At 37.8% G+C, this 13,159-nt stretch overlaps 1 protein-coding gene across 1 annotated transcript; it reads left to right on the top strand.

Annotated features, from left to right (window-relative positions):
* The first annotated feature begins 12 nt into the window (after window positions 1–12).
* irf4a (interferon regulatory factor 4a) lies at window positions 13–12,533 on the top strand. Its single transcript, XM_069157464.1, is given in 10 exon segments — window positions 13–646; window positions 1,124–1,321; window positions 1,471–1,657; window positions 2,452–2,537; window positions 2,668–2,845; window positions 3,557–3,637; window positions 4,029–4,427; window positions 5,538–5,650; window positions 6,597–6,653; window positions 6,655–12,533. Coding segments are annotated over 9 exon segments (1,392 nt in total). The 5' UTR covers window positions 13–646; the 3' UTR covers window positions 6,748–12,533.
* Window positions 12,534–13,159: the final 626 nt, after the last annotated feature.

Below are 13,159 nucleotides of genomic sequence, written 5' to 3' on the forward strand. Positions count from 1 at the left end.
TTTCCTGGTTCTCTTCCTGTTTATGTAGTGTGCAAGAGAGGTCATGCATGGTAGCATCAGAAACATCAAGATCGTGTTGTTATACCACTTTTTTTTGCACAATTGTCTTTAAAAACCCTAAAACTAAAACAAACTCCTCAATTTTACCATAGTAAAATCTTACATATAGTACATATAGCCTGTGCATGGATTGCCAGTAGAGGGCAGTATTAATAACAAAGTCCTTTTTTTTTCACAGTATTTTGAATTCAAGCATGTGTCTTTGTCTGATATTGCTTCCTTAAGTAAAGTCTTTCCTAATAACAAATTTTAAAACAAAGACAGATGTTTCCACTAAGCAGCTTTGTTAGTGTAAACCAGTTTGTACTAGAAGACTAAAAACGTAAAAAATATGTGTCAGAATTGTTTTTGTACATGTAAATGTTTAATTTCATCCCAGTGTCTGGGTGTCACTAGAGGGATTCCCCACAACAGTACTTTGTGTGGGCAGAGTTTCACAGAAATGTATACCTGACTGCTGCACATCTCTAGAACTTCTCGGAGCCCAAGAGGCTCCTCCCTTACAAATCAAGATGTGATACCATTTAAGACTAGAACCCCGAGAGGTTCACAACAGATTTCAGCAGGGGACCTTACATATTCAAAGGTAAGCTGCAGCACTTTATTTTTAAATTAATGGCGATACTTTCAACATCACAAGTTCTGAAAACTTTGAATGTATTGAGTAACTACAGTAGTTTCAATCAGGAGAAAATGTCGAATCTCATTCAACACCAAGTTTGTCAGGCGAAATATCAAGATAACTATCTCTTAACATTACTTTAAATCTTATTGTACTCTAGCATGTGTTGTTGTGTTTAACATTGTGTTGTAATTTTATAACTACATTTATATTTTATTTGTGCATGTATCTCAAATTAGTTGCATTTATTTTCTCTGATAGAAATGAAAATTGTCCAATTAAGACAATCACCTACTGTTTTAAGCTAAAACTGGTATCTCATTCAACTATTTGATCAAATTAATATTCTAAGGAGCAGGGAAAGGATTGGGTTTTGCAGTAAAATGTGAACTGCACCGACCATGTTCACAGTTCTGCTATGCCCATTATTCTATTTTGCAGATGAACCTAGATGAGGACAGTGGCCTGTCCGTCAGTTGCGGCAACGGCAAACTGAGACAGTGGTTGATCGATCAGATTGACAGCAGGAGATATCTCGGCCTGGTGTGGGAAAACGATGAGAAAACCATCTTTAGGATTCCATGGAAACATGCCGGAAAACAAGACTATAACAGAGAGGAGGATGCTGCACTCTTCAAGGTCAGACCATCTCTCTCTTCACAAGGCACCAAAAGCATCTCAAAAAAGCAAAGAGAATGAAAAATTAAAATAAGCTCAAAGAAGTGTAATTTAATTTAAATTTTAATGCAAGACAAATTGTTAAAAAATTGATTCAATTATTGTTTCAGGCATGGGCATTGTTCAAGGGAAAATATAAAGAAGGTGTGGACAAACCAGATCCCCCCACATGGAAAACCAGGCTACGCTGTGCCCTTAATAAAAGCAACGACTTTGATGAACTAGTAGAAAGAAGCCAACTGGACATCTCCGAGCCATATAAAGTTTACAGAATCATCCCAGAGGGAGCAAAAAAAGGTAACTATTGAAATATAGTCCATGCAAGATGCATTCGAGCATCGATTACAGAGAGAATTACATGTAGCAACCCATGTATGAGGTGAAGGATGGAACAAAGTGTTACGAGTCAAATATTTTTTAGTTATATTTTGATTACAAATAGTAAACTCTAAATCTAGCATGATTTACCTGCTGTATTTCAAAAAGCAACTTACTCTGTTGTAGACTATTGGTGATTTTTCATAGACATGCAACACTGCAGCTTATTCTGATGAGGCAGGAAGCACAAAGGAAGCCAAAACATGTACCAAAAGGGCCGTAGTGCTTTTTTTAGAGGGCTTCGGTTACTAAGTGCAGGGTGCACATAACACAACCAGACGATCTCCAGCCTTGCATAACTAAATTGCTGCCATCATACAACAGTTTTTGTCACACCAGAGCAGTTCTTGGGCGATCTGCGCTAACACTTAATTCTCAAAGTGAACAAGATTTAGATTAACTCAGTCATCTGTTGCACCCACTCTGCAAATCACCCTGTCATTCAATCAAAATAGAAAAACCACACAAGTGCACAAAACATAGTCACAGTTCAAACCTACCAAAATAAATTAGATCACTTAGGTCCAAAGAATATTACACCTCACGTATTCACAGTTTATTGTTAATCTGTAAAATAAAGTTTTGTTATTATTCAGGATTATTCTAAATAATGTTAAAAATGTTTTTTCCTTTTTGGATAATGCTTCTAAGAATGCATAGAAGACATTGTGGAGAAATGATCAGACAAATGTATTTCTGCTGTACATTTACAGGATTGAAGATGAACATTATGGAGGAGACACCGTCACCGATTAATGCCCTTGGTTATATTCCTCCATATACGTCACTGCACAACCAGGTCAGCAGATTTTGTGGCTGCTTCATCGTATAAGCACAGCCCTAACACATTAATATATTTTTTTTTTTTTGTGAGAGACTTCGCTTAGTGACATTCTCTCTGAGTGACAATTCCTTTGCTCCCTGATCAGGTATCCAGCTTTATGGTTTCTCAGGAGAGAAGGGACTGGAGAGATTACCACGCACCACCAGAACAACAACATCTTCCCAGTACACATCCCCATGGGCAACATGCAGAGCTGCAGTATGGTCAATGTCACTACCCATCGTCGATCAGCCGGGCTTGGCCTGGGTCACACACGGAAAATGGTAAGACACAGCCAGATCCACTTCATGGGTACAACATCCAAAATGGACCAGACTGTAAAACTACATAATTATGTCTATTTCAAATGTATTGTTCTTTATTATATGCAATTAGACATTTTTCCATTCTCAAAAGTATTGGCATTAGTTTTATCTAATTAAAGGGGAAGTCAGTTCAGAGATGGCAAAATGTTATCATTTTACTGGCATAAAATATAAAGAATACTTGTAATGATGATAATTTATTTCACTGTGTAATACTGTGATCCAATTTAAATTGTTAACAGCCACAATCGCAATCCACCAATAGATAATGATCCTTATGTTTGAAATACATTTTGTATCAATCAATTAAACTGAGAACTTTAAACGTGAAGTAAACTTGCCAGCCAATTATTTCAAAACAAAGTTCTAATAATGTATACAACAATATCAAACAGCAGCTGCACATATAAATCATAATATATTAATTTGAACTTCTCGTGTAATGAAAAACAGGGCTGTAAACTCACCATGCATAGTATCACACATATGGTGTATCCAAAAATCTGTTACACATTCTTCAAACCTGCTTTCGTTTCTGAGTTTAAAAAAAACTTCCTCATCCTGGCAAAGAAGTGGCATAATGGCCTTTAACGTCTCCCTACTTTCACATTCAGTACTCTAATTATGGCATTTATTTATATATTTTATTTTTGTATTTATTTTATGCAGGTTTTCAGCTCTCCTTCCACCCCTACTTTTCAGACTCTCAGCCACCTGTGTATACAGTGGACCACAACAATGCTATAACAGGTAAAAGAAGTGTTTCAAACAGATAGCTACACACAGACTAACACTAACTCACATGCTTGTGTTTTGGATGTGTGCTATTTTGAATGTAGTTGCATTTACAGATAAGAAAATACAAAACACCTCACACAACAATCACTTACTTCCCCATTCTAAAACTCAGAACAGCAGGTAATGATACAGAATGGATTTTTAAATTCATCGTATGATGATAGATTAAAAAGTTCAGTTCAGAGGATTCTTGGAACGATAAGAGTGAAATGAGTAAAACTCTACATGCCAGGATTTCTAAATAGTTTCAGGGCCTCCAGTTGATCAAGCTGTGAGGCTCAAATTATGATGTTGAGTAATCCTTTGAGGCTATGTCTGCTAAATGCTTGTCTCTTTCTTCCAGATTTTTCCATGCATGTGTCCCTTTTCTACAGAGAGTCTTTGGTGAAGGAAGTTACCACCACTGGCCCAGAGGGTTGTCAGATCACCTCTTCCTCCACATCTTCTCCATCTTCTTCCTCCTCTTCTTCTCCATGCCCAGAGGACAAGTTTCAAAGTGGGGCAGAAATCATCCTGTTTCCATTCCCATACCCTGAGTCTCAGAGACGGGGTGCTGAGATGCTTCCTAACGTCCTGGAGAGGGGGGTGCTTCTGTGGATGGCGCCTGATGGGCTGTACGCTAAGCGCCTGTGTCAAGGACGAGTATACTGGGAAGGACCTCTGGCTCCGTATATGGATAAACCCAACAAGCTGGAGAAGGAGCAGCCATGCAAACTGTTTGACACCCAGCAATTTCTTATTGGTAAGCACTAATATTACTGCAGTTGTTTTCCATTTAAACTTACAGGTTTGGATACATTATCCTTTATTAAAGTCAAATCTGTTCTTGTTTTTATTGCAAAAAACATTGACAATGAATGACACATTTGCATCAAAGGGCTGCAAAATCTGCTCAGAATGTTTTATTCTTTATCCTAAAGAGCATTGTCATAATGCAAATTTAATGGTATAGTATACTGTCATTCATTGTTTATCTTACACCAGAATCCGCTTATATGTACATTATAGTGTGTTGTAAACCATTTACATTTCTTAATGTAGTATTTCCTGCTAAACTTTGGTAAAGACAAGTACAATATATGGCATAAAATCCATTGTAAGTTATTTAATATTGTATAAGTATATTATTTGCAAATTTTGTAAGTATACTTTACTTACATACTTTTGAGACAGGCTACAAAAAAAGTATGACAACCTTTTATCCCATAGTTTGAGACATCATTATTGTGCATTATTTAGATTTATTTTGCTAGTGTTTACAATGTCTTCTGTAGGGGGTTGGAGTCAAACGTTATGTGAAATGTGAAAAGAAAATCTGATATATTTTATCCTACGGTGTTGATGCTCTCTGTTTCAAGATTTCGATCTTAGCTCATTTCTTTAAGGGATTAGACTAACTGAATGCACTACAAAACATGTTACTTCAGCTATTTTACAGTGTGGGGATAGTTGTGGTCATTTTGATATTAGTTGTGATGGTAATGAAAGAGAAGCTGCAGGTTCTTTAGCTGGGTAAGTCCCTCTCACTGTTGAAGTAGAATAAAGAAGCTATTCACGTTCTCAGCAGGGGGCTACGGCGTGTGGAGTCCCCACCCACCTGCTGTGGTCCACCACACTACATGATAAGACAGTGTTTTCTGTGCCATTTCACAATAAATTTCCATCATGTACATCAGTAGTTACCAGAAAAGTCTTCATAATTAAGGGAAATGTCACGTGAGCAAAATGTGTTGTTTTTTTTCAATGTTTATTTGCTGTATTTTTTAAATGTGACATGTCTGAGTGTTTGATGCTGCAGGTAAAGGGTTTTGTGGGTAATGAACCTATGTCTTATTGTGTCCCCTCTTCTCAGAGCTTCAAGACTTTGCCATCAATGGTCGTCATTTACCGAGACACCAGGTGGTCCTATGTTTTGGAGACGAATATCCCGACCCACAACGCCCAAGGAAGATGATCACAGCACAGGTATCATTATGCTACTTTACCTGTGAAATTGATGCTATTTTTTTAAATGCAAATCAACTATTAAATTTTCAGATGGTGAAAATAATATTTTAATTATTTATCACTACCATATATGCTTATTGGGTAAAGCAATACGTGTTTATAAGATAGAGACCAAAATACTGTACCAACAATGCAAAACATATTCACTACATATTTGGTCAAGTGAGAGAGTTCCTGTAATCTGTTTTACTGTATAAAAACACATAATACCATGGAAATGTGTAATTGCTGTGCAGTCAGCTTAAACATAAGTTAAAAAATTTACCCTGAAAACAGCTGAACCACAGTAACTGCACCTAAAGCAAGAGCACCATATCATATGCTACCTGTGGCGTCAGCCGCAGCTACCCTAAGCTAAAACTCAACCTTGATTTCATTGTCAGTCCTGACAGCTTTTATCTGTAATTAAAACATATATTATTTTATGAACTCAGAATTTTGTTAGTCCTTTAATTATTACATACATTTGTGAGACCTAAGCTAAATTAATTTGTTATTAAGACAGTTTATTTCTTGCTTGAGGTAGCATAACTAGCAGATCTTAGTAATCATGTGATTAATCTTATCATTGATTGTTTTAAAATCTAAATTAATGTATTATATTGAATTCAATATGAACTGTATATTATTAGAGTGAGACATACACTCCACAAAACAGAGACACCTTTAATTTGTATTTGTGATTTTTTTTTTTTTTTTACAAACTATAGAGGAACATTATTAGCAATTTTATTTTAAATATTTAGATCCTATTGTAATAATGAGTCTTTCTTGCAGTTTGCTAGTCAACCTAAAAACGTTTTGTCACTACTTGATTAGGTGATACTCGTTGTCTTTGTGGAGCACAACATGATAAAGTAATGTCAACATACATATTTCATACATAGACATAATTTCATTTTAGGTGGAGCCAGTGTTTGCCAGGAAACTGGTGTACTATTACCAGCAGAACAATGGTCACATACCTGCAGGCCTATGATCACATCCAGGAACAGAACACCTCTCCAGCAACTGACTATCGTTCTCAGAGACCTCTACAGCATATTCAGGAGTGACAAGCATACATACACACACACACACACACACACACACACACACACACACACACACACACACACACACACACACACACACACACATGCAGGGGGGCATGACTGAATGTAATGCTCTGACCTCTTATCATGCCTTGTGACTGCAGTCCTGTGCACTGCAAGCTGTAGAGACTGTCATGGTACAGAGGGGTAGAGGTGGGGAAGACCCTGTTGATTTCACTTGCACACCTATGCGTTTTAGTCTTTGTGTTTTTTTTCTACAAATATTATTGTGACAGAATGAAGGATGCGGTTAGAGGGTAGGGGGTGAGGGGAGCGGAGGGGAGTGCAACTGAGACAGGAAGTATCAGCGCAGGTGCACAGGAAGAGTGGCCCCTAACACAAACACTGATATGTCGAAGGGACAAAACAGTATGAATGAATACTTATTATCCAAAGGTAACAGATGACAATGTGATTCTTGCACTCACACATTTAAGTGAAGACAATCATTAACTCTCTTTTCGCACACAATTTTTGATATGCAAAATAAAAACATGTGCTTGAAGGAGCAAGTGAACAATAAACATGTTTAGTCCATTGTATTCCTAAATTTCAGAATTCATTGCAAGAAAAAAAAGCTACAGCTGGAATATAACAACAAATAATATTGTCACTGGTGGTGTTGTAGTGACAGCTTTTATCACAACTGGTTCCCTCTTGTCAAGTACATGTAGCCAACTGCGGAATGGACTCACAAAAATCAGTTTCTTTTGTATCTGATCTGCTATTTAAAAAGATCCAATTCCTTTAAATTTGGTCAAAATGTTAAGCAAAATCAGAAAAAGCAGTTTGTACATGGTAATATATAACTTTTCTGTGATTAAAGATTAAAGACCATAGTCCACTTTCTGCACACAACAGTTTACTGTACTGCATCTGACAGCTAATGACAAGTTAGAGTTATGAAAGTAATTTCAAGTCATTTACGGTTCGTTTATATGTGTATTTAATGATTGTTAACATTACAAATCAGACCTACTTTTTAAGTTAAGAAGTTTCCGAACATATTTTTTTTTTCTCTCTGAAATGCATATGTATACAGAAATGCCTACACTAGTGGTTCACAACCTGGTGCTGGGGATGTATATATGTATGTATATATATATAAATATATATATATTAATTGCTGCATAATATTATGGTCATTAATTGACCTTTTATGTATGCCTTCTTTTGAACTATTGTACAGTTTTACTTCTACAGGTTTCTAAAAAGTTATTTTAATGAACAAAACTCATTCAGATTTATACTTACAGACGTGAACGTTGTGATTAGTATTTTCTGGTAGAGAATACTTAAAATAAAGTAGGCAACCGGTGGTGTATTGCACATTATCAAAGATGGTCCAAGGCCTGTGTCACTGTTTGTGATGATCAGCCTTGAACTACCTTGAGAGGGAAGTTGACTGGAAAAACACACTCATCCTGTAACCTGGAAAGAAACCATACCTATTCCTCTTGACCTGAAACTAGTGGCCTCACAAATGGGAAGGAAAACTACTTTTGAGGTCTTTGTGCAGGTTCAGACTGAGATGTGTTCTCCAGTTCCCATGCCTGAGATGCTGTAGCAGCTAACACTCAATGCAATGTCCATCAAAAGTTTTCCTGAGAGTCCCACACAGTGCACGTTATGAATTTGTGGACATTATAAGATACAGTGAGTATAGTAAAATTCCTCATGCTGTTGAATTCCTGAAGATTAATGCTGAAGTAGTAGGGATAAAGGTTTTGTTGTGTTTTTTTTCTGTGGTCCAGAGTTTCGATCTCTGCATTTACTTCCTTCACACTTAAACCACATCACTTTCACAATGGCTTCAAAAATCTGACCAAAATCGCAGGCAGGGATGTTTTTCTTTATTTTTCAATGAGCCATAAATCCTTTTTCTCCTTACACATCTAGTCAGCCCCCTAATTCTCTGGTGAGTGAAATTTTGTTTAATAATTTACAGTCAGACATTTCACTCATTCAGAATCAATCAGCCTAATTTACAATGTGCTGTTGTGGTAAACACTGCTTTTGGGAATGTGTTTGTAGTAAATGACCACAATGTGTGCCTCCATGTGTGTGTGTGTGTGTGTGTGTGTGTGTGTGTGTGTGTGTGTGTGTGTGTGTGTGTGTGTGTGTGTGTGTGTCACGCAGTTGCGGTATTACTGTTATCAGGAATTGACATTTATAGACTGTGGATAAAATCATGTGACTCCCCCACCTACAACATCAGTGACTCAAACACAGACACATACACCTGTTTCACATCACAGTTTACAGTTACAGTAAAACATGCAGTGAAAACTACAGAGAAAATGACAACATTTTTGTACACACTTTTTGAGACAAAAACATGAGAAGATTTGTTTAATATATAACTGCAATTTGATCCGATTTGTTTTAAAATAAATTTATAATCTGTACTTGTTTCATCTTTGAGCTCCCCACATTTGCAAACGAAGGGAGGAAGAATAAGAGAGACATATTTGGTTAGAAAAAAAAAGACCAAAAGAACAGAAAAACACATTCACACATTTGCAATGGTGTTTCCCCTTCTTCAGGAAGCCACATCATTTGTAGTGAGGCCTCAGTTTTTCCGCCACTGTGAGCCGTTACTCCAAGTGACACCGTCTGCACCCCTTCACTCAAAGCCCTGGAGCGGACAGTTTAGTCAACTAATGCCCCAAGAAGGTTTTACAGAGAAAATGAAACCACAAACATCATATTCACTGCAACCCCTTCTTCAAAAGAAGGTGATTCTGCTGGTTCCATATTGACTCAGTGACAATGATAGATTTACTGACTGGGCTGGCAGTGCGACATAAAATAATATGTCAAAGTGGCAATCGTTCTGCTGGATGTTTTCCATCTAAAAAAAAAAGTGACAAACTCCCACAGCCATCTGTAACATTGTGTTTGTTATGAAACTATAATAGTGTTATTAATACTTTTACTGCCCTTCACACAGGTCATTTGGGGATTTCGCCACAGTTACAGCAGCATTTATACTGATTGTAGTAACTGCAAAACATCTTCTAACTGCAGTTATAGGCTACTTTATATATTGAAATCCTCCGATATTTTCTAATGATTCTGTTGTTCTGGTTTTGAGTGCCATATTTACAGTACAGTTTGTGTCAAAAACAATTTGTTTATTTATTCATTTATGAGCAATACATTAAGGCTCCCAGGCATGGAAAAAAAATGAGATTCTGTCACAAGAAAAAAAAACATGTCTGCTGACACCTGCTGGCTAGTGTAGCTTTGGGTAAACAAATGTTATGGCACAGAACAGTGGCTTGTAAACTGAGGATTAAAAACTCCCATCAAAGAAGTCATAAGATAAAATCAACAAATAAGGAAAAAAGAACAAAAACATTCTCTTTTTTTCTGAAAACGATATGTTTCATTCTATGACCGTTGTCATGTCATTTATAAGCTCTTAACAAATTGCAAGCAAGAGGATATTACCCACATGGAGCCCCAAAATGATGTCAGACATGAGAGAGGGTAACCAGTAGAACTGACATGGGTGCAGGGAAAGGGTTTCTCTACACCAGACTCAGAGTCACTGACCTCAGTATGTTTAGGGTCAGACCTCTGCCCAGTGTTCGATGACAGTCCTATTTAACCTCTGTTGACTCTGCATAGTCCTGTTTACTGGCGTGGTGAAAAAGGTGTTGACCTCATTTTCCTTTTTACAAATTTTGACCCGTCAAACTGACAGTGAATCCATCAGTCATCTCTTACCCACCCATTGCTGAGGCTGATAGCGTGAGGAAGTCACTGATGGGAGCAAATAGTCATAATAAGATAAACTGTTGACTGATTATTTCAACACTTTAGTAGTGTCAGAACACACTACAGTCAAAACTGATCTGTGTAGGTGTGTATGCCAATGAATTACTCTCCATTGTTGATGTAAATTATTTATCATTGTTTTATTATTATTATAACCGAATAATCATTATCATAGTTGAATAATTTCTCTTTATATGACCTACAGAAGACCTGAGAATGGCTCCCATCATCAGGAAATAAAAAAAATCGTTATCGGCACAATTAATCAGTTTAAATTGTTTTCAGATGTCAATGTTTATTTGAGTGTCTTCAGACAACAATACACTTGACCCAATACGATGGCAGGAAAGCAATAACAGTTGTCGGATAAGGAGCAGCAAAGTCATGGAAAACAATCATCAGATGACTAGGGACATGAGTGTAAACAGATAAGGGCTGATAAGCAGAACAATATGGTGGACTACCTGGCACTGATGCAAGGGCAGCGCTGTCTGTTTAGTTTGGCCTGGCAATTTACAGAAGCTTTGGCGGTAAAGGATGTTGCATTCAAATGCCATTAGACAAGGTAGGAAATGTTGCATTTTTAACATAATCTAGATTTTCTCTAGAGACACAGAATCAACAGAGAAGATTTTCAGGCGTAAATAGAGCAGATAGTTACGAAGTGACTGTATATGGTTGAAGGTGTAATACAATAAATGACCAGCAGGGAGTGATGTATCATTGGCTGGTTGCTTGCTGTCTGCATGGAGCAGGAGAAAGTTGATATATGAGCCATATTGGCCACTCATTTGTACTATAGTAATCAGTGAGTCCCTTTAACCCCAACTAATGGCCCTGGGACGTGACTGTACTGACACATCTGCCTCTGAAACAAACATCTACCCAGGGACACTCTTGCACACAATCACATTTTAGAAATTGCATTTTCTTAATTGTTTTGGATTCTTTAATATTATCCAATCATGCTTTCTGGATTTCCTGCAAACAATTTCCAAACAAAAGCAAGAATCTGAGGTTCAACTTCTTTCATTTTCTGTTTTTCTAAACAGAGATGCTTTGTTTTGTGTGTCAAGTGACACACAGAGCCAGTGCTGACAGAGAGACAGAGGTGGTCAGAGTGACAGCTCATGGGCCTTATTGCGTGAGAGTGAGCCGGGCTGTTCTCAGACTCTGTGTGGTCTGGGTGTGTGGTCTCCAGCTGACGGGCAGGGAGGAGGACAGGAGAGCCCTTTCAGTGTATATATGTATGTGTGTGTGTGTGTGTGTGTGTGCGTGCGCGCGCACGCGCGCTCATGTGTTTACTTTATCCAGAGTCAGATCCAGGCTCTCTATAGTCATGGCTTGACTAGAAAGCTGTGCCTTCCGCCACTCTGCAGACCTGGCCTGAAAGATAAACACACACTGCCACCATTCTGACACGGCTCAACCAAGGATCATTTTTGTCCATGTATACCTGAGAGATCATAGGTTAGTGGGTCTTAGGTTGACATGTAATTTCTGAAACTATAGCCTTATATGCAACAATTGTTCCACTGAATTAGTAATGTTTTTGAAAATCGCGATGAATACGAATTTGACACACTTTCTAAAGCTTCGCTACGCGTGCGTTCATGGACATTTTGCAGTCAACATTTGATAGTTGGTGCCCAGATTCTTTCTTTCATTTACACTCATCCTGTACAAGCAAGGAATGAACAGTATACAATTTGATTCACTGACTTGGGAATGTGAATATTGTCACTTAAGATTATTCTCATGGGGTATCTGAGAGACAAGTTTGTCAGTTTGACATTGCATTTGTTGTTTTTTTGCATCTGTCCCATATTCAATTAAATCTGTTTTGTTTTTCTTAAATTTTTTTCCTTGATTTGTTTGTTTTTTGATCATTATAATACTGTAATGCTGTTGTTTATAAGAAACTGAAGTCACGTTTGCCATTAAAGATTTATTTTATCGTTGTGTCTTCATTCTTTTGGTTTAATCTGCCGATGGACAAAATTAAAATAAAATAAGCCTCCCAGATAAAACAGGTTTTACCTTAAGATTATTATGTGCAGATTCATAGTGAAAAACGTCAGACCTCATACAACCTCTGTCATTATTCCCTCTTGCACACACACACACACACACACACACTGTACACACACATTCAGCCACTGGGCTTCTCTACACTCCTCTGTCTCTCTCCCACAGCGATCTCAGGGGAAGGCTTTGTAATGCAGCACTGCTGAGAACGCGCCATGAAAATATAAATACAACCTCACCGCATTTCAACCATGTAAATAAACAAGGCCACCCAAATTTCCAATTAGAGCTTGTGTTGAAGGCAGGAAATGGGGTAGACAAGAGAAGACCACACCCCCATCTCGATCCTCCACTCCTGAAAGGAGTCCAGGTCCAGGTCCAGGTCAGACACATGGGACTGTGGCAGTGCAGACACAGTGAGGAACGCAGCCTTCAGCGCTTCACTTTAGGCTGTTTTTGCACATCCCACTGCAGCTGCATTGTGCTCCCCCTCCTGTTATCTCTCCTGAACTCACAAACATTTCCACAAAACTCAGATATGGGCATGGAACGAATGCAT

This window comes from Embiotoca jacksoni, unplaced genomic scaffold (assembly GCF_022577435.1).
Source record: "Embiotoca jacksoni isolate LCO1_2020_lvr unplaced genomic scaffold, fEmbJac1.0.p SCAF_22, whole genome shotgun sequence".
Lineage (NCBI taxonomy): Eukaryota > Metazoa > Chordata > Actinopteri > Embiotocidae > Embiotoca > Embiotoca jacksoni.